This window comes from Gorilla gorilla, chromosome 16 (genome assembly GCF_029281585.2).
Source record: "Gorilla gorilla gorilla isolate KB3781 chromosome 16, NHGRI_mGorGor1-v2.1_pri, whole genome shotgun sequence".
NCBI lineage: Eukaryota > Metazoa > Chordata > Mammalia > Primates > Hominidae > Gorilla > Gorilla gorilla.
Genome location: NC_073240.2, coordinates 85,486,799 through 85,509,593, shown reverse-complemented (window position 1 = coordinate 85,509,593; position 22,795 = coordinate 85,486,799). Strand labels below are relative to the sequence as shown.

Here is a 22,795-nt window from a genome sequence, read left to right as displayed (position 1 = left end):
ATCTTTCATTACTGTGAGCTTTTGCATATGTTGTTCACTTCATTTGAAATGCCCTTCCTCCTTTCTGGCAAACTCAGACCCGCCCACTGAGTCCTGGATCAAATGTAATTTCCCCTGTAAAGTTTTCCCCAATACTCCTAGAGTTATCTTCTGTCTCCTCTGGGCTCCTTCTTCTCTGGTTCATATATTTATTTGATGAAATATCTATTTCTTCCCACTAGACTGTGATCTTTTCAAGGGCAGGAACCAAATCTTATTCACAGCTGTGCATACTCACTGCTTAGACTTTTATATAGCAAGTTCTCAAAAATCTTTGATGACTAAATGTATGAATGATTAGAATAGTATGAAATAATGGCACAGAGCAATAGTACCAAGGGCATACAAGCCCTGCTGCAGCACACATAAGAAATATACAAAAGCTGGCAGAAGTCAAAACAGCGAAAGTGTCTCAGAGCAACAAGAGTATGGCAGACCTCGCTGTTAGTAAGGCAAGATTTTCAGTGTCAAATCCTGATGGAGGAGAAATAGTTGGTTAAAAGCAAAAGTCTAACCAGTGACTACACACGAAAAATAAACACACTAAATCATTTTCTTAAATTATTTCATATATATGTTTGTATGATTTAGGAATTCTCAAATAATGCCTTTGTTTTGTAGGTTTCAGGTAACAGTCCAGTGAGAAATCATTGAGATCAGAAATAGCTGAGCATGCATGAACCTTACATGACAGGTGGGGCCACTGGGTACCTAGCCTGGATCTATCCTTGGGCTGGTGAACCACCAGGTTGAATTCTGTAACACATATGACCTTGGCCTCTGCTGCATAATCTTACTCTTAACTTGAAGTAATAACAAAGTTGATCTTTCTATAGGCACCATCTCTAATTGATACACCCACAAACTTCTCTTCCTAGTTGAGATTTCTTACTCAATTGGCATCCGAACAGTACTCCATGCCTACACAGTTTCTCTCATTGAATAGAGACTTTCAGGAACATAATTCCATTTCTCAATTACTTCAACTGAAAAGATTTGTAAGATTCAGAAAGTATATTTAAAGATGAGAACATTTGTTATGTAAAGGGAATTAAACATAAATTGAACAAATTAATTGGGTAGGTTTTGGAAGAAAAATAGAAATGAAAATGGATCTTATTATCTTAAAAATTAAAAACAAAACCTTTTATTAGACATATGAAATTGCTTCTGTTTTGAATGGCTGATCTTTAAAGGATGCAGAAACACATCTGAGGAGGATGTACCATGTCAAAACTTCTTTATACAAGCTCCAGGGGTCTCAGCCTGATAAACTTATGTTAACGCCATTCCATCAAGTCAATCTATTTAAAATGAACTCAATTAAATAAATATTTATTTAAACTGACCAGGCTCCTCTATATCATTGTAGTACTTATACGGCCATAGGTCAACAGATCACTTCAACCTTGTCAGCCTCTCTTTCCTTACAATTTATAAAATGGATTATTGAACCAAGTTAGCAGTCTTCAAAGCGTAGTCCATGAACCCCCCAGAAGTCTATGATGTCAAAGCTAGTTTTATAATAATACGAAGCCATTAATTAGCCTTTTTAAAAACGGTATTGACCTTTGCACTGAGAGTGCAAAGGCAGTGTTGGTAAGACTGCTGGCACCTTAGCATGAACCAAGACAGTGATATTGAAGTGTACCAGTAATTACTGTATTCTTGACTACTATGTTTTACTTGCAGAAAAAAAAAAATGCCAGTTTCCCTTAAGAATGTCCTTAACGGCCAGGTGTGGCGACTCATGCCTGTAATCCCAGCACTTTGGGAGGCCGAGGTGGGTGGATCACTTGAGGTCAGGAGTTCAAGACCAACCTGGCCAACATGGTGAAACCCTATCTCTACTAAAAATACAAACAATTAGCTGGGGGTGGTGGTGTGCACCTGTAATCCCAGTTACTTGGGAGGCTGAAGCAGGAGAATCACTTGAAACGAGGAGGCAGAGGTTGCAGTAAGCTGAGATGCCACCACTGCACTCCAGCCTGGGTGACAAAGCGAGACTGTCTCAATAAAGAAAAGAAAAAAAAATGTCTTTAATGAAGTAGTAAAAGGTATTAATCTTACTAAATCTTGACCCTTGGGTTCATACGTTTTTCATATCCCATATGACACAATGGGAAGTACACACGAAGAACTTCCACTGCATGCTGAAGAACTGGTGGCTTCTTTCATGGAATATGATTTTTACTTGAAAGAATGACCAATAAACTATGACAAAAAAGTCCACACTATGATTTAAAGTTGGGTATTTGGTAGATATATATATATTTTTTAAATGAGCTGGCCAATTCAATGACACAACTGACAGTATTTGTTGCCAATGATGAAAAAGGTTTGATGTGAAAATTAGAATTTTGGAAAACTGGTATCCACCACTGTAAGTCTGACAGCTTCCCAAAACTTAAAGACTTTTTTTTTATGAGATACACGGTGATTTTTTTAAATGTGTATTTTTTTTACATTGCATAATGAAATGCACCAACATTCGGAAGGTCTGTATCACTCAGTGAGCCAATATTTTCCAAATGAACAATGTATGATGTTAAAAAATCTTGTATGGGTAAAAAGTCTATTCAAAATGCAAGAAAAAAACAGCAGATTTCATTAAACAGAGTGCCAACATTTCATTAATATAGTTTCAGATTGCACATTTCAACTAACCTTTGAGAAATGACCCTTTGTCTAGTTTTAGTGTAGAATTAAAGAGTATCCACAATTATCTGAAAAGATATTAAAATATTCTTTCTCTTCCAGCTAACACATTTGTATAACACACATTTATTTTCTCCATATACTTTAACTAAAACAACATTTCACAGCAGATGTGGAAAAAGAATCCAGCTGTCTTCTTTTATTGTACCAGACATTAAAGAGATCTGCAAAGATGGAAAGCAATTCCACTGTTATCAGTAATTTTGGTGGCAGGGGGAGGGTTTTCAAAAAATATGTTATTTGTATGAACATGTTATAGGCCCATTATTTTTTTCTAAATAGATTAATGGAGATATTTTCAATGTTTCTTGGTTTTAATTTCTAGTGAGGTAAACAGCAATAGATACAACTCACATTTACAAAAGCTCTTTAGGCTCCTCAATCATTTTTAAATTTTAAAGAGTCTAAAACCAAAAGCTCTGAGAACTGCTATGTTTTAAGGTTTATTCTACTTCTAAAATTTCATTGTACTCTTGTGTTCATAGTTCTAGCATTAAAAATTCAAAAATTAGATTTTTTCTACCTTTTTAAGATATAGCCTAATAGTTTATTATTTTAAAAAACTGAATTTTACCTAAGTTTTTTCTGATGTTTCACATACGAGGCTCAATGCACAAAGGACATGATAAAAGTAAAACTTGCATTTTGAAAGTACCTTGTGATATGCAAAACAGTTTCACATCTGCTGTGTTATTTGTGTCTCTTAACGATCTCTAAAGGCAGATAAGGTACAGCTGGAGCTCTTACATGTGAATCAAAACAAGGCACAATGTCTATAGTACTTTGTATACAAACAGCAAGATTTGAAGGCAATAAAGAATGCAAAAGTAAATTAGTATCTGTTATGTAAAATAAAGGAAATGTGACATTTTTACACTGGCATAAAGATCAGAATAATATGTGACTTAATACTGTGTTTTGAACATCTCAAAACACTTTGATTCTTATTTTTGGATTGTATGACATTTAAAAATTGCATGATAATAGAAAACTACTTCAGATACCCAAGCTTTTGACAAGGCTATGTATTTGTGTGATACTCAAATACCACTGGTGGGTATTCAAGAGATACGGCCCTTGGTTCTGATTGGCCATGAAGTAGTCATGGGATTCTGCTTCTCAATGACCTCATCAGAAAGGTTAACCCCTGCCCTACCAATCTCATGGGGCTGATGTGAGCTCAAATAAGATACCACATCTCCTAGACATGGAAGAGCTCTGTAAATTCTGATTTGCAGTTCCAACATAATGTAGGATTACTATTAATAAGCTTACTTTTAAAATGGCCTTATATTGATTTTATTTTTAAATGCTAAGTGCTGAGTAAAGGTGGAGTGTATATATGCTTAAACTTATTCTTGCTGGATCCAGTCATATCACACCTCTATGATAGTGATTGGGATGATATGGCAGTTGAATTTAAAAATTCCAACGTATATGTGAAAAACACATCTTAACATTTTTTAGTTTCTTTCCTAAAGAATCCTGTTGGAAACACATGCTTAGGAGAGGAATTTGAAAATATTTTCAAGAAAACTGGAATAGCCATTAAGAAGGTAGTGCAAAAATGAATACTGCATTTTTATTTTACTTACTTTACTGAGGGCTGTAACAAGGTTCCATCCTTGGTCCATGTATATGTGGCCTCACTGGGGGTAATAAGGTCACACAGTATATTGATGACCTCTGTCCTTTTTGTAATGTATACTGTATTTCCAATCCTGGAATTTATTGTTTTATTAAATGAAATTGAGGGAGGTTGGCTTTGCCTCATGAGAACAGGTCCTTTCGGCTTGAATGTCAGCTTGCCTGAGTTTTTTGCATGCGAGCTTTGGGACACACTTCCTGTTTCCCCCCTGAGCTGAGCAGCAGGAGGTGTCTCTTCCTGGATGCCCCGCCACTGCATGTGTGTTGGCTGTGCCTTGGCTAATTCGGCCACCAGCTGATATATCAGCTGGGACGCAAGATCATCGCTGACCTCTCCGGTTTCCATGAGCTGACTCATGTTTCTTATCAGCTCATCAAACTGGGCTGTATCCATGCTATATGCTCCTTGTTTAACTGCGGCTTCAAACTGCTTATTCTTCAACTCCCAGGAGTTGGTGCTTCCTGCAGAATTGCTGCAGTGGCCTAACAGAGCTCTCAAGAAAGGCTGGTTACTAATGTGGTCATCATCCAGATAAAGGTCATTTTTGTTATTCCACATTTGCCTCATTTTGTGCCATGTGACTCCCAAACTATTGGCTTCGCTGTGGTCCATCCCAGGATATTCCCTCATAGGTTCCCTGAGGGCTGGGCGTGCGATGAGCCGGTTGTCAGTACCAATGAGCTTGAGCACAACTGTTTCCTGTGCAGAGCCTGCAATGCACCGGTACACGCCGATGTCGGGGGCAGCAAGACCGTGGATTTTTAGTGAGCCTGACTTGGTGATGCCAAGCCGTTTGGAGTTCTGCAGGCAACGGCCATCCTTCTCCCACTGGATCAGAGATTTCTGGAATCGTCGCACTGGGCACTTAATAATCACGGATGTGTTGGGCAGCAAATAGGCTCTGCTACCGATGGTCAGGTTAATACGCTTCTCTTCCCTTGTCTGAATGTAGACTCTCTGGACACTGAGGATCTGCGGACCCTGCTCACCAAGTTTTGTCTTCATCTCTGATTTGATTTCTCCAAGAAAAAAAAAAAGAAAGAAAAGAAAATACGAATAAACATCTCAAAAATACAGACTTTTTGACAGTAATCTTTCAAGGCTGATACAGGCTAACAAACGTATCTTTTTTACTATTTTAAAACATTCAAGAATAAAACCATGAATAACATTATACATCCACAGATTGGGGTAAATTTCACAACTATCTAGTACTTTAGTGGCAAAGAATGCAAGTGTGAATGAGTTGCATGAAAATGTGTAAGTGATTTGATAAAACCCTGGTTTGGGGAGGCATGAGGTTAAATGATTTGGTGAAATGTAGGGAATAGTTATTTCTAGATTTGAGGAATATTTGTTCTAGGCCATGCTCATATAATGGCTCCATAAATACCCAGCCTCTGGGTACATGTTTCCATCAATAAGGGTCTGATATGTCAGGTCTCTACTATCTGGCAGAGAGGCCCTCTGCCTTAGAGCCATGGGTACCCCAAATCTGAGGAAGGAAGTGAGATTGTGAATGTGAGCAAATGTATTTGAAGGGTCTGAAAGGAGGCTGAGGTTGGCCAGCTGCAGAATATAACCCAAATCTGTCGATTAAATTGGCATGGGGGTCTGAAGAAGCAATGGGCAGCCGTGATCAAAAAAGAACAGGTGGCATAGGCACTTTGAAGCCAGATAAACCTGAGTTTGCATCTTAGCTCTGCCACTTGGACAAATTCTTTCATCTTTCTGAGCCTCAGTTTCCTCACCTGTGAGATGTGAATAATATTAGTGCTTTCATTGGGAGGGAAGTAAAAATTAAGTCAGATTGTTTATATCAAGTGCACAGCACAGTAGCGGGCACATAATGAGCTCTCATATATAACTGCTGTCACCACTGATCTGGTGACAAGGGCAGGTGCAGCCAATGCACAGCAGGGCAGACTAAGAGGGAACAGAGTTGGGGTTGGCTTTGACTTGTTCCTGGGCATCGATCGGCTCCTCTTAATGGGCTAGGCCCAAAGACAATACTTCTCAGATCCTGTCCCCAAGAGAAGTATTTCTCTCCCTTGTTTCACCTGAGAGAAGGCTCAATGTGTTCTGGGGTGATTCTGAGGTAGGCATGGGAGAAGGACAGTGATATGGGTGGAAGTCTGGATCCTCTTTGATGATGTATTTAGGTTCCTGAGCAGACTGTGGAGTGTCGGATGGATGGCTTGGAAGCACTAGTGAGTGGCAGAAGAGATACTGGACTAACATCAAGAATACATCTGGATTTAGAAGGTCATGCAATTGGGACCTAATTTACCTTGGGGGACCCCAGTTACAGGTCCTCCTTGTTGTAGCACACACTGGGAGAAGAAGCAGATTGAGACTTCTCTTTCATAGCCTTCTCAGGCCCTTGGCGCTGGCTACAGTGTGTTTACTGGTACCCTGAGAACTGAGAATAACTGAAGTCCTCTTGCACGCCTCATGAGCCCTTTGAAGTCTGGCTGCCTACTGGGGTTTCGTGGTGTCAACAGGTTCAGGGAAACAATGGAGGTGAACCCATAATTTCTGTGGTAGAGAATGTTCTCAGTGAAGGACATACATAATTTGTTTGTATACAAATTCCATACAGATGCAATTGGTAGGTCAGGCCTATTGATCTCAGGATGGGTCCAGGGTTCTGCTTGAAAATGCTCTGTCACATCATCTCTAAGTGGAGCTGGATGAACTGCCACATACATACTTTTACTTTTTGGGAGACAGAGTATCTACAAAGTATGTCAAATGGCCGCAGCCAGTTAAGGCATGTAAATTTCCCCTTATTTGGCTAGAATATAATTTTGAACTTTCTAATGTTCAACAATCAAAAGCTGAAAAAAACGTATGGAAGACTCCCTGGTAAATTTATAGTCAATCCATTACTACAGATAATATAGATGGTGTTCAAAATACTAAATCTTCACAGCAAGGGCTCAATCAACAGAATGTGTCTGGCCATAGCACTGGAATAGGGTCTTGGAGGCCTACTATGGTACGAAGTGTTAACCCCATAGTTGTTCGATTATGGACAAGTCAGGCGGTTACTGGCAGAATGGCCTGAGCAGGTGAGAAATGCTCATGGGGTTCAGGAAGAGGCTGTTTACTAATTCTTTTTTTTCTGACCATATTTCTGACCATGTCCATACTGGTATGTGCAGGTTCAATATCAACTCTGACCACAGATGCTCTAAAAAAATGGCTCTCAAACTTTGCTATTTGTTAGAATCACCTGTTATTGTTAGTATTCACTAATCTCAGTATCCTGGGTCCCATCCCCAGAAATTCTGACTTACAGGATGCAGGCAGGGCATCAGAATTTTTTAAAGTTCCCCAGTTGACTGAAATGTGCAGCAAAGTTTGAGGACCATTACCCCAGCACGTACCATGAATTAAGCCAAAGCAGTAGAGAAACGCATTCCTGACCCAGTTTCTTTCACTGAAAGACAATTTGACAGGAAGCTGCTGGTCAAGAGGGAAGGGAAAATAGGAAGCAGCATCTGTGTTGTCTGTGAGCACATTCTAGTCTTCACAATATCCAGTGTCTTCTGCAAGAGGATCATGGGAGGATTTCTTTCTGGTTTTAGCATCAGGAATCATTATACTTTACTCTGAGTAATTAGCTCATTTCCTATCTAATGAATACTAAACTATGCAATTGGCAAGGTTGCCTTTTTCAAGATGGCTATTAAAGCAAGTTTGGAGCCAAATTAGTGCCTACATGTAAAAGGAATATAAAATTCAACACACCTTCACATATTAACGTTGTTTGTTCTCCTTTTTTTATTACTCACCTGCTTCTATTTTTACTAATCGGATTGCATGTTATGAATACTTAGAAGTAGCCTATTGTAACAAGTCAGGGTATGCCTACCTGTGTAACTATCATTATTATTTAAAAAGATCCAGGTGGACACTGTCTGGCTATGGGCCTTTCAGTGGTGGACAATATAAAAGATGGATGTGCACATGGATGGTTTTGTACCTCACTCTTTGCAAGCAGAGCATAAACTGTGTTCAGTCAAACTTTTGAATTAATACAACTGAGGAATGTGTGGAGATCGATTGTTTCAAGGTAGCAGTGGCTGCTACAGATCGGATGGAAGCTTGAATGTTCTTGCTCTCACTGGGATGGTGTGGAAGCACACATGGGGAAACATCTGGCTAAACAGCTCAAGCTGGGGATGACCTGAGACTAACATGAGGCCCACAAAGCATCCTGGTGCCCTGGGACCAGCACGAAAGTGGGTTCCAATGATGCTCAGTTCCACTGGTACCACATGTCCCTCAGCTGAGCTTGGGGCTTATAGCTGATGGGATTCTGACTCCTTCTAAGGTAGGCCATGAAGCCTCAGGTGGTGGGCAGGGCATAGCCTTGGTGAAGAGCCTGCCCAAATGGTGGAGTGAACACAGGAGAAGCCCAGCTGCTCCCTGTGGCTGCATGCCCATTTACTGGAAGGCAGGCCTTGTGGCCCCAGATGGTCCCTTTCCCAACTCTGCTTTGGCCATTGCTCACACTGGGGTATGGGGCATTTTGACTGGCAGGTGTGCCTGGGGAGTAAACGGGGATTCCAGCCAGGGATTGGAATTCATGGGTTCTGCCAGACTGCCAGGTTCCACAGTTTGAGCCACTTCCTCTTTTGGGGCTCCTGTGAGTTCCTTGAGAGCAGTGCCTGGAACGTGGCATCATCAAACATAGTTCTTAGGCAAGAAACTGGTCTGGTTTGGGGTGACCTTCCTCTCTCATCTGGAGATGCCCCAAAACAGCAACACTGGCCAAGCCTGATTAGGCAGGGGCATCATGCACTCTGCAGACAGTGGCCAGGTACCGACTGTAGCACCCTCCTGAAGGGGCTGCCGGGCTGTGCAAGAGCATCAACCCATCCCTCCACCTCTGTGCTAAATGTGAGAAATGCCACATTCTAGAAAATGAAATGAGCTTTCTTCTGTAACTCCTCTCTCTGGGTCTTTGTGCAGTCTGCCACACCCAGTCAAGGCCAGTTCCGGGTGCCCAAGGCCATCTATGGCAATGACCTCAGCTCCTTGCTTGCTGGGTCCTGCCTTTACTCCAGTCATATCCCTGGCATGGCTTCAAGTCCTGGTGCCATGCCAGGTTTCTACCCCAAGCCATCTGGCTGGATATTTCTCCATGGTCTTGGCAGCATTTGCTCTGGCCATGACACAGCATCAACACCTTCCTATTACCCTGCTGGAACCCTGGCCTCTCAGGAACCAGCCCTGAATATGGCTGCTGGGCTGGTGCTGGTTTCCACTCCTCACAATAGGAGTAAAGATCTGAGAAGCTCATTTGAAGATGTACCAAGAACCTGGGCAGATACTCTGGATTCTCTTCAGGCTCCTCTGAACACAGCGGGCTGAGAGGAGGCCACCAGGGATGCTGTGGGTGGATTCCGAAATGAGCAGTGGAGGCCCCTGAGGCCCATGGAGGCCCAGCTACAGTAAATTCAGGTTGCTTCTGTGTTACTCTTCCACCAATTTCAGTCTGGCTTCTGCTCCCAACACCACATTAAATGTTACTTGGAAGAGACAACCAAGGGCCCCCTAGTGACAAATTCAATGCCTTCTCTTCAGTATTCTTACTTGACCGTCTTAGGGCATATGGTAACTTTAATCACTCATTTCATGAAGAAGTCTCTCCTCCCTAAGTTTTTTTTTTTTGCCTTTTTTTTCCTGGTCCTTTCTGACCACCATTGCCAGTACCCAGCTGGCTGTTTCTACCCCTCAGGTGCCAATGCATGGCCACTTTCTCTCTTGCTCTATGCTTTTCCTTGGATGATTTTGTAGTTTTAACTAACAACTCTAGGTTAATGCCTTCAAGTTTATCTGTCTAGCCTAGATCTCTTTCTGGAACTTCAGACCTAATTATCCACTTCTTACTGGAAATCTCTTCAGGTCCCTCAAGTTTAAATGATCATAACCTAAACCAGCAGTCCCCAACCTTTCTGGCACCAGGTACTGGTTTCATGGAAAACAGTTTTTCCACAAACCAGTTGTGGGAGTGGGGACTGGGGGCTAGATGGTTTTGGGATGAAACTGTTCCACCTCAGATCATCAGGCATTAGATTTTCATAAGGAGCTGCAACCTAGATCCCTCACATGCGCAGTTCACAATAGGGTTTGTGTTCCCATGAGAAGCTAATGCCGCTGCTGATCTGACAGGAGGCAGAGCTCAGGTGGTAATGCCTGCTTGCCTGTTGCTCACCTCCTATTGTGCAGCTCAGTTCCCAACAGGCTATGGACCAGTATCCGTCCATGGCTTGGGGGTTGGGGACCCCTGATCTAAACACGTTATATGCCTCCTACCCTATCCCATCCCAATTATTCTCCTCTTCTTATATTCCCCAAGTTAATGGCATCAACTTCTGCCAATTTACTCAAGCCAGAAACCAGGGAATCATCTAGATCATGGGTCCCCAACCCCCGAACCCCCTGTTAGGAATCAGGCCTCACAGCAGGAGGTGAGTAAGGCCAGTGAGCGAAGCTTCATCTGTATTTACAGCCGTTCCCCATCACTGCCATTACTGCCTGAACTCCGCCTCCTGTCAGATGAGTGGTGGCATTAGATTCTCATAGGAGCACAAACCCTATTGTGAACTGTGCATGTGAGGGATCTAGGTTGTGGGCTCCTTATGAGAATCTAATGCCTAATGATGTGTCACTGTCTCTCATCATCCCCAGATGGGACCATCTAGTTGCAGGAAAACAAGCTCAGGACTCTCACTGATTCTACATCATGGTGAGTTATATAACTATTTCATTACACATTACAATGTAATAATAATATAAAGAAAGTACACAATACATGTAATGTGCTAGAATCATCCCGAAACCATCCCCCACGACTGGTCCGTGGAAAAACTGTCTTCCATGAAACTGGTCCCTGGTGCCAAAATGGCTGTAGACCACTGATCTAGATTTCCTCCTGTCCAGTGGTGTGCTGGCCCTGCCTCTCCCTGAATCACAAGTCAGTGAGACTGCTAGCAACTATTCCCAACTCTGCATTCAATGACGTCACATTGGTAGCTGGAAACCAGCTACGATGGGAGTATTTACACTATGGAAATAGGCGACCACAACAAATGATAGCTACCTCTCCCCACTCACCACCCTACTACCAAAGCCAGCTGTTCAATATTCACAAACCCACCACCGTCTCTGTCCTATAGCTCCCAACTCTCATCAGGCATAGGGAATTTAGATGACACATGTGAAACATCATTAGAATTCATCCCCATTGCTTCTACTCTCATGCTCTCTCACCAAGATATTGTCATATCCCCTTCACTAGACTCCCAGCCTTACTCTCATATTTACCCAATATATCTATATAGCTCTTAGAGTAAATGAACTAAAATAAAACCTGACCAAGTCACTTCCTTCTTGGATACAATTTTAACTCCTTCACATGGAGTTCAAGAGTCTCTATAGCTAACTTTGCAAGCTCTCTCTTGAACCTATGTTCTAGTCCTATGGAATCTGCTGAAGTTCCCCCAAACTTACCACTCCATTTGACACCCCCTACTTTTATCCACACTGCTCTCCTTCCTCACATTCTTCTGTATCCACCCACATGTGGGCCCGATGAACAGACATGTCATTCAGAAGTCTGCTCAAGAGTTCCTCCTCTGTGAATTTCTTCCTGACCTCTGCCCACCCAGTGTCACTGACCACTGCCTTCTGTTTGTTGAATGAATTAAGGCAATGAATGAGTAAAAGAAAAAGTAACACGTATGTCCTGGGACCCTGCAGGAAGTGCCGCCAGCCCAAGAGGTTGCTGGTGAGGTAGGCCTCTGCCTGGCTGGGTCTCTACGACTGTAGCTATGACAAGCAGGGATGGGTGTTACTGGAAGCAGCCAGAACTAGCAAAGCTAGAGGAGGAGTTAGAGCAGGGGAGACCATATTCTAATGGTAAAGTCCAAGAGGTGTGTAGGAGGCTGGAGAACTAAAGACGCAGGCTGGCCAGGCGCAGTGGCTCACGCCTGTAATCCCAGCACTTTAGGAGGCCAAGGCGGGCGGATCACAAGGTCAGGAGATCAAGACCATCCTGGCTAACATGGTGAAACCCCGTCTCTACTAAAAATACAAAAAAATTAGCCGGGCATGGTAGCAGGTGCCTGTAGTCCCAGCTACTCGGGAGGCTGAGGCAGGAGAATGGCGTGAACCTGGGAGGCAGAGCTTGCAGTGAGCTGAGATCGTGCCACTGCACTCCAGCCTAGGTGAGAGCGAGACTCCATCTCAAAAAAAAAAAAAGAAAAGACGCAGGCTGTGTGCCAGTACAAGGAGAGAGACCACAGGCGGGAGAGATGAGAGTAGATTTGAGATACCCCTGGGAAGGGGCTGAAGCATATTTTTCTTGACATTTCAATAAAATAGGGCATGCCTGGGTTCCTCTTCCCTAATCCATCCTGATCTCAGTACTTTGGGGAAAAATAAAAATTCTTCTTTACCAAAGCTCAGGAACCCTAAAAGCCATAATTTAAAAAATCTAAAATCAAACACTATATATTTCTGTTTCCTTCTTTTCTTCAGATGCCTGATTGGAAACCAAGATAGGTAGATTTCTAACAGCACTTTGAGAATGAACCACATCTAACATATTTAAAAAGAGTGTCCATGAATACAATTCGTTCTGATAAACATGTTGGGGGATTATATAGAAAAAGACAAAACAGAACATCCAGAGGTGCTGTGTACCTACCCCATACAAGCTCATACCTAATAGGCCAGAATATACAACACAACTTACTTATTACATTTTATCCTGTGTTAAATCTGTAACAGAAATGAGATAAAAAGACCTTAAAAATAATCAATATTTTTGAGCTTTTAGTGTGTGCCTGGCATTGATTCGAAGTATTAATTCATGATTCTCAGAACGGTCCCGTGAGGTAGGTATAAAGACTATTCTCATTTTACAGATGAGAAAACTGAGACCCACATAGGTTAAATAACTTGCTCAGTGTCACATGATGAGGTACTGGAAGAACTAGGATTTGAACTCAGGTGAGTTAGCTCAACCACAATGTCATATCACCCTTCAGACATTAAGTGCGACTGAGAAAGCTTACTGGGGAAGGTAGGGTTTGTGTTGACCCTTCAGGAGCAGGAAGAACTTCAGTCACTAGATATGGGGGCGGAAAGAATTTGAACAAGGGGACTGTGCAGGGATTGTTTGGGCAGAAGCAGGCGGTGGGTGTCATTGGACTATAGGGTGTGCTGTTGGCCTCTAGGGGGAGCAGAAGACATCTTTCCCACCTGACTTGCACCTGCTGCACACTAAAATGGTCAGAGCCAAGAAAAATTACCCCTCCAAAGAGGATGGGTTTTACTTAAACCCAAGGCACCGATTAGGACACATTTTCTAGAATTGAAACCTTGGTAGAAAATAAAGTTCAAAGCACTACTGGGCCTGATTTTGTTGTCTATGGACCGCCTTCCATAATGGATGGAGTAGATCATACATTTCTAATCTAAGGAGAAGAGGGGGTAGATTTGAGGTGAAACAGAGAGGAAAATCATGACATTATGTCACTTTAGCCTTGATATTCCTAATGGAATGAAAGACAAGTTCATTGATAGAGAAATGGGTCAGTACAGTAGTTAGGAAATAGTTGCTATGGTGAATTTCTAGGGCATTCTTAGAAAATAGGGCACAAAGCCATTATTGCCCCTCTAAAATAGCATAAATATGAAACATATCAAGTTAGCATGGTGATATTATTTTCTTTAGGAAATCCTAGTGGCTCAGGCTAGGGAACCAACCCACCAACAAACAAATCACTTGAAAGGTAATACCAGGGTTGAAGCTGAGCCGGGGTCAGTACAGGAGGTTAATGAAAGGTATAAAGATTTGGCGATAGAGTTGGTTAAGTGGAGACCTAAGGAATGCCGGCTAAGGTTGCTAGTGCAAGAGCAGAAACTGGGGATAATAAGGAGATATGGAAGAACCACAGGTCATGGTGAGGCACTAACTAAATAAGCAGGAGTGAGTTGAGGGCAAGGCAGAACAAAAAGCTAATTCTGAGTGCCAAGTAGTGAGGAAGTCTAAGGGGTTACCATGCCAAGGTGATGGGGTCAGTGGAATTGATGAGGTTGGGAAATTGGGATATCAGGTGTTAGAAAGGTCATCATCACAGATATTGGTTGTCTTGGATGTTAGGAAATGTTGGAGAGAAATCATGGTCCTGGTGGTGGTGTGTCCTGAAGAAGGGTGAAGAGTGTCTTGTAGGGTCTGCACACGGTGCCTTTGAAGGTATGAGACGGGGCAATCTACATGCTAGGTGTGTGAAGACAGCAGGGAAACGGTGTAGAGAGGATAAGAGAATGCCAACCTCATCTCTTGCTCTGTCATATGGTGGTGAAGAGGATGCTGTGTGAAAGTGTAGAAGCAGAACCTAAATTTCAGCAAGCAAGGGCTAGTGATCAAAGATTATGGAGTGAAGAGAGGCTATAGCTGAAGTGGGGGCCCAACTCAGGGTGCGTTGGCTGTGCTGGGAGCATGCATTCCTGTCTCTTGTCTACCTTCATGACCTACATGTTTGGCAGGCAGGAGCGGGGTGGAGTAAAGAAAAAATATTACTATCTTTTTTTCTTGTGTTTTTTCTTTCTCCCTACAACTTGTAATTTTCTCTGCTCCTCAATGCATGCCAAAATAATTTATAACTTCATCTTGTACCACATTGGATGCCCTAATAACCACGATGTATTTCCACATGCTATTCTGTTATTATTTTAGAGGAAGCTGCCAGTATCACTTTAATTTCACTCTCCTCTAAGGCAGTTTTTACAGTCTAGCCACACTGCTATGCAACCATCCGCAATTAATAAAAATCAGATAGAGAGGCAACTTGAACGAAGCATGATAGTACGCCATATGCTACAGACACTCCTGAATTCCAGGAGACTTTACAACTTGGAATCTCAAGTTTTTGGACTCAAGATTTTGGAAATGTGTTCCTCAGGAAAAAAATGTTAATGTTGTCCATGAATCAGCATAGAGAGGCAACTAAAAATGTGGGCTAAAGAATCAGACAGACTTGTGGTCAAGCAGTTCAGCTGGCAGCCAGGGAGCCTTAGGCAAGTCTCATGCCTTTTCTATGTCTTGGGTTTCTCATCTCCAAATGGAGATAGTATCTGCCTCACAGTGTTGTTCAGAGGACTAAATGAGATAATGCATGCAAAGAACTCCACACAGTAATTGCTTAATAAATGTCACTACTTAAAAAAAAACTTAATTATTTGTCTTATTTTGTTTTGTGAGTTTCTCCAGGAAAGGTGTTGTTATGATATATAACATATATATAAAACATATATAACATATATATAAAAGACATATATATATATATATATATATATATGTTTTCCTCTCCTAAGCAGCATTAAAATAAGAATAGTTCATTTTTAATTTTTTTCCTTACCAAAAGTTCAGGAGGGTAACTGATATAATAAATGTTATTTTACAGGTGAGTAATTAAAGATAGTGAAAAAGTGGTAAATGAACTCCAAACCTGTTATTTCCACTATGCCTGTTCCCTACCTCCCTTCCCAACCTCCTCACCACCACTCTGCTGCCTGCTTTTCAATTGCTGTCATGGCCGCCCTCGGCTTACATGTTTTAACACATAACTCTTTTTTTCTTTCTTTCTTTTTTTTTTTTTTTTGAGACAGAGTCTCACACTCTGTCGCCCAGGCTGGAGTGCAATGGTGCGATCTCGGCTCACTGCAACCTCCGCCTCCCAGGTTCAAGTGATTCTCCTGCCTCAGCCTCTCAAGTAGCTGGGACTACAGGAGTGTGCCACCACGCCTGGCTAATTTTTTGTATTTTTAGTAGAGACGGGGTTTAACCGTGTTAGCCAGGATGGTCTTGATCTCCTGACCTCATGATCCACCCACCTCAGTCTCTCAAAGTGCTAGGATTACAGGCGTGAGCCACTGCGCCCGGCCCACATAACTCTTATATGAAACATACATATTCATGTGTAAAAATATATTCTATCATGTACACTGAAAATACAGATGAATGCTACATGCATATTAGCTTTGGCTATAATGAAGCCATAATATGAACTCTTTATAGTAAGCTCATTATTCATAATTAATTGAGGTGTACAAACTGCCATTTTTAAATCAAAGTTCTTTCATGTTTTTATCCTTGCCAATTTTAGATTATACACAAGAAAAAATACTTGAATGCTTAAAAATATGTAGCTCTTCTACTTTTAATTAAGTCCAAATGCATTCCTAGCAAAGTGAACCAGGAGGTATTTTGGCTTAACTTTTACATGGAACACTCCTGAACTCTAAGCAGAAGGAATTATGGTAAAGTAGAGGACATAAATCCAAATGAGGAAGCCTAAAAGATGCATTTGTTAAGTGGGCGGACATTTCTTAAAACAGACTTTTCTTAGAACTGTATCTTGGTCTTCCACGTTCTACTGATCGCTGCCGAAAACAACACTGAGTTCAGCTTGAGTTGCCTTACCCACAGATTAGAAATCTGTTGACGTATGGAAAATAAAGACATCGGGACAAAATGAACAGAATCAGCATATCTTGGTGAAGCGCGGACACTGCATACTTACCACTGCACTCAGGCATCTGGCAAGATCTTACAAGAGGGAGCCCTGGTAGATCCCTGCACATCATCTCACTGAGGGGGACGCGCCGACCTTTGGCTGTCAGCCTTTGACACACCTGCTTTCTTCTCTGGATTCCAACACCACAACTGACAGAACACTGAAATGAGAGTTGTGCAACAGAGTCAAATGGAGCATGAGCAGGCAGACCCAGCCAACAACAGCAAAGTCTCCAAGGGTGAAACAAGAGGAAATTTTCAGTACGGATGTGCCAAGAAGAAAGCCATTTCCTAGGCTTGAACATCTTTTATGTCATGGAGAGTTTCTTCCTCCTCTCCTCCCCTTCCCTCCCCTCCCTTCTCTTCCTTTCTTTCTTTCTCTTTTTCCTTCAGTCACGTCCTCTCTACCGCCCTCTCCCTCCTTCCATCTCACTCTTTCTTTTGGAGATAGTAATTTCCAGTAATTTATTATCGTGGGATTTTTTTGGCATTGCAATTGATATCTAATTTATTTTTTAGCCATTCTTTTTTATTTTCATTTGTAAAATTTGACCCTTTTAATAGTTTTATTGAGGTATAATTGATGTACAAAGAACTACACGTCTAATGTGTACAATGTGATGGGTTTGGGCTTAATGCAAACACCATATGATACCATCACCACAACTGGAGTAACAGACATATCCAACACTTCCCGAAGTTCCCTCTTGTTTTTTGTTGCCTGTTTGTTTTGTTTTGTTTATTTATGACTAGAACACTTCACATAAGATCTACCTTCTTAATAAATTTTGAATTGCACACTATCTATTGTTAACTGTGCCTATAGGCACTATGTCTTCCCGCAGATCTCTAGAACTTATTCAGCTAGTATAATTGAAACTTTATAACCATTTAACAACTCCCCATTTTCCCCATTCCCCCGGTATGGGGAAACCACTATTGTATTCTATGCTTCTATGAGTTTGACAATTTTAGATACCTTATGTAATGGAATCATGCAACATTTGTTTTTCCCTAACTGGCTTATTTCACTTAGCATAATGTCCTCTAGGTTCATCCATCTTGCAACAAATGGCAGGGTTTCCTACATTTTTAAGGCTGTAAAATATTTCATTGTATGTATATACAGTACCATATTTTCTTTATCCATTCATCTGCCTATGGGCATGTCCATTGTTTGCTTGTTTGTTTTTTGAGATGGATTCTTGCTCTGTCACCCAGGCTAGAGTGCAGGGGCATGATCTCAGCTCACTGCAATCTCTGCCTCTCAGATTCAAGCGATTCTCCTGCCTCAGCCTCCCAAGTAGCTGGGATTACAGGCGCCCACCATTGCACCCTGCTACTCTTTGTATTTTTAGTAGAGATGGGGTTTTACCATCTTGGCCAGGCTGGTCACAAACTCCTGACCTCGTGATCCACCTGCCTCGGCCTCCCAAAGTGCTGGGATTACAGGTGTGAGAAACCACGGCCGGCCTTTTTAAAATTATTATACTTTAAGTTCTGGGATACATGTGTAGAATGTGCAGGTTTGTTATATAGGTCCACATGTGCCATGGTGGTTTGCTGCACCCATGAACCCGTCATCTACATTAGGTATTTCTTCAAATGCTATCCCTCCCCTAGCCCCCGACCCCCTGACAGGCCCCAGTGTGTGATGTTCCCCTTCCTGTGTCCATGTGTTCTCACTGTTCAACTCCCACTTAAGAGTGAGAACATGCAGTGTTTGGTTTTCTGTTCCTGTGTTAGTTTGCTGAGAATGATGGTCTCCAGTTTCATCCATGTCCTGACAAAGGACATGAACTCATCCTTTTTTGTGGCTGCATAGTACTCCATGGTGTTCCACATTTTCTTTATCCAGTCTATTATTGACGGGCATTTGGGTTGGTTCCAAGTCTTTGTTATTGTGAACAGTGCTGCAATAAACATATGTGTGCATGTGTCATAGTAGAATGATTTCCAATCCTTTGGGTATATACCCAGTTATGGGATTGCTGGATCAAATGGTATTTCTGGTTCTAGATCCTTGAGGAATTGCCACACTGTCTTCCACAATGGTTGAACTAATTTACACTCCCACCAACAGTGTAAAAGCATTCCTATTTCTCCATATCCTCTCCAGCATCTGTTGTTTCCTGGCTTTTTAATGATCGCCATTCTAACTGGTGTGAGATGGTATCTCATTGTGGTTTTGATTTGCATTTCTCTAACGAGCTTTTTTCATACGTTTGTTGGCCGCATAAATGTCTCCTTTGGAGAAGTATCTGTTCATATCCTTCACCCACTTTTTGATGGGGTTTTTTCTTGTAAATTTGTTTAAGTTCCTTGTAGATTCTGGATATTAGCCCTTTGACAGATGGATAGATTGCAAAATTTTTCTCCCATTCTGTAGGTTGCCTGTTAGTCTGATGATAGTTTCTTTTGCTGTGCAGAAGCTCTTCAGTTTAATTAGATCCCATTTGTCAATTTTGGCTTTTGTTGCCATTGTTTTTGGTATTTTAGTCATGAAGTCTTTGCCCATGCCTATGTCCTGAATGGCACTGCCTAGTTTTTCTTATAGGGCTTTTATGGTTTTAGGTCTTATGTTTAAGTCTTCAATGCATCTTGAGTTAATTTTTGTATAAGGTGTAAGGAAGGGGTCCAGTTTCAGTTTTCTGCATATGGATAGCCAGTTATCCCAATACCATTTATTAAATAGGGAATCTTTTCCCCATTGCTTGTTTCTGTCACGTTTGTCAAAGATCAGATGGTTGTAGATGTGTGGCATGATTTCTGAGGCCTCTGTTCTGTTCCATTGGTCTATATATCTGTTTTGGTACCAGTACCATACTGTTTTGGTTTCTGTAGCCTTGTAGTATAGTTTGAAGTCAGGTAGCATGATGCCTCCAGCTTTGTTCTTTTTGCTTAGGATTTTCTTGGCTATACAGGCTCTTTTTTGGTTCCATATGGAATTTAAAGTAGTTTTTTCTAATTCTGTGAAGAAAGTCAAAGGTAGCTTGATGGAGATACCATTGAATCTATAAATTACTTTCAGCAGTATGGCCATTTTCACAATATTGATTCTTCCTATCCAAGAACATGGAATATTTTTCCATTTGTTTGTGTCCTCTCTTATTTCCTTGAGCAGTGGTTTGTATGTAGTTCTCCTTGAAGGGGTCCTTCACATCCTTGTAAGCTGTATTCCTAGGTACTTTATTCTCTTTGTAGCAATTGTGAATGGGAGTTCACTCATGATTTGGCTCTCTGTTTGTCTATTATTGGTGTATAGGAATGCTTGTGATTTTTGCACATTGATTTTATATCCTGAGACTTTGCTGAAGTTGCTTATCAGCATAAGGAGATTTTGGGCTAAGAGGACGGGGTTTTCTAAATATATAATTATGTCATCTGCAAACAGAGACAATTTGACTTCCTCTCTTCCTATTCGAATACCATTTATTACTTTCTCTTGCTTGGTTGCCCTGGCCAGAATTTCCAATACTATGTTAAATAAGAGTGGTGAGAGAGGGCATCCTTGTCCTGTGCCAGTTTTCAAAGGGAATGCTTCCAGCTTTTGCCCATTCAGTATATTGGCTGTGGGTTTGTCATAAATAGCTCTTATTATTTTGAGATACATTGCATCAATACCTAGTTTATTCAGAGTTTTTAGCATGAAGGGGTGTTGAATTTTATTAAAGGCCTTTTCTGCATCTATTGAGATAATCATGTGGTTTTTGTCATTGGTTCTGTTTATGTGATGGATTATGTTTATTGATTTGCGTATGTTGAACCAGCCTTGCATCCCAGGGAGGAAGCCGACTTGATCGTGGTGGATAATCTTTTTGATGTGCTGCTGGATTCAGTTTGCCAGTATTTTTATTGAAGATTTTCGCATTGATGTTCATCAGGGATATTGGCCTGAAATTTTCTTTTTTTTTGTTGTGTTTCTGCCAGGTTTTGGTATCAGGATGATGCTCTTCTCATAAAATGAGTTAGGGAGGAGTCCCTCTTTTTCTATTGTTTGGAATAGTTTCAGAAGGAATGGTACCAAGCTCCTCTTTGTACCTCTGGTGGAATTCAGCTGTGAATCTGTCTGATCCTGGGCTTTTTGTGGTTGGTAGGCTATTAATTACTGTCTCAATTACAGAACTTGTTATTGGTCTATTCAGGAATTTGACTTCTTCCTGGTTTAGTCTTGGGAGGGTGTATGTGTCCAGGAATTTATCCATTTCTTCTAAATTTTCTAGCTTATTTGCGTAGAGGTGTTTATAGTATTCTCTGATGATAGTTTGTATTTCTGTGGGATCAATGGTGATTTTATCATTTTTTATTGTGTCTATTTGATTGTGTTCTCTTTTCTTCTTTATTAGTCTGGCTAGCTGTCTATGTATTTTGCGAGTCTTTTCAAAAAACCAGCTCCGGGATTCACTGATATTTTTGAAGAGTTTTTCATGTCTCTGTCTCTCTCAGTTCTGCTCTGATCTTAGTTATTTCTTGTCTTCTGCTAGCTTTTGAATTTGTTTGCTCTTGCTTCTCTAGTTCTTTTAATTGTGATGTTAGGGTGTCAATTTTAGACTTTTCTGCTTTCTCCTATGGCCATTTAGTGCTATAAATTTCTCTCTAAACACTGCTTTAGCTGTGTCCCAGAGATTCTGGTACGTTGTGTCTTTTCAAATAATGTATTTATTTCTGCCTTAATTTTGTTATTCACCCAGTAGTCATTCAGGAGCAGGTTCTTCAGTTTCCGTGTAGTTGTGCAGTTTTGAGTGAGTGTCTTAATCGTGAGTTCTAATTTGATTGCACTGTGGTCTGAGAGACTGTTTGTTAAAATTTCCACTCTTTTGTATCTGCTGAGGAGTGTTTTACTTCCAAGTATGTGGTCAATTTCAGAATAAGTGCGATATGGTGCTGAGAAGAATTTATATTCTGTTGATTTGGGGTGGAGAGTTCTGTAGATGTCTATTAGGTCCACTTGGTCCAGAGCCGAGTTCAAGTCCTGAATATCCTTGTTAATTTTCTGTCTGTTGATCTGTCTAATGTTGACAGTAGGGTGTTAAAGTGTCCCACTATTATTGTGTGGGAGTCCAAGTCTCTTTGTAGGTCTCTAAGAACTTGCTTTATGAATCTGGGTGCTCCTGTATTGGGTGCATGTATATTTAGGACAGTTAGCTCTTCTTGTTGCATTGATCTCTTTACCATTATGTAATACCCTTCTTTGTCTTTTTTGATCTTTGTTGGTTTAAAGTCTGTTTTATCAGAGACTAGGATTGCAACCCCTGCTTTTTTTTTTTTTTTTTTTTGCTTCCCATTTGCTTGGTAAATATTCCTCCATCCCTTTATTTTGAGCTTATGTGTGTCTTTGCACATGAGATGGGTCTCCTGAATACAGCACACCTATGGGTCTTAACTCTTGATCCAATTTGCCAGTCTGTGTCTTTTAATTGGGGCATTTAGCCCATTTACATTTAACGTTAATATTGTTATGTGTGAATTTAATCCTGTCATGATGATGCTAGCTGGTTATTTTGACTGTTAGTTGATGCAGTTTCTTCATAGTATTGACAGTCTTTACAATTTGGTACGTTTTTGCAGTGGCTGGTACCAGTTGTTCCTTTCCATGTTTAGTGCCTCCTTCAGGAGCTCTTGTAAGGCAGGCCTGGTGGTGACAAAATCTCTCAGCATTTGCTTGCCTGTAAAGGATTTTATTTCTCCTTCACTTATGAAGCTTAGGTTGGCTGGATATGAAATTCTGGGTTGAAAATTCTTTTCTTTAAGAATGTTGAATACTGGCCCCATTCTATTCTGGCTTGTAG

At 41.2% G+C, this 22,795-nt stretch overlaps 1 protein-coding gene across 5 annotated transcripts in view; it reads right to left on the bottom strand.

Annotated features, from left to right (window-relative positions):
• ADAMTSL3 (ADAMTS like 3) overlaps positions 1-22,795 on the bottom strand; it is a 392,199-nt gene that overhangs the window by 52,215 nt on the left and 317,189 nt on the right. For all 5 annotated transcript variants that reach the window (XM_055362792.2, XM_055362793.2, XM_004056691.5 and 2 more), the window contains 2 exons: positions 17,014-17,167; positions 4,353-5,424 (listed from right to left, as the gene is read on the bottom strand). In XM_055362792.2, coding sequence (XP_055218767.2) covers positions 4,353-5,424; positions 17,014-17,167 — 1,226 coding nt within the window. The remainder of the gene's footprint in view (positions 1-4,352; positions 5,425-17,013; positions 17,168-22,795) is intronic.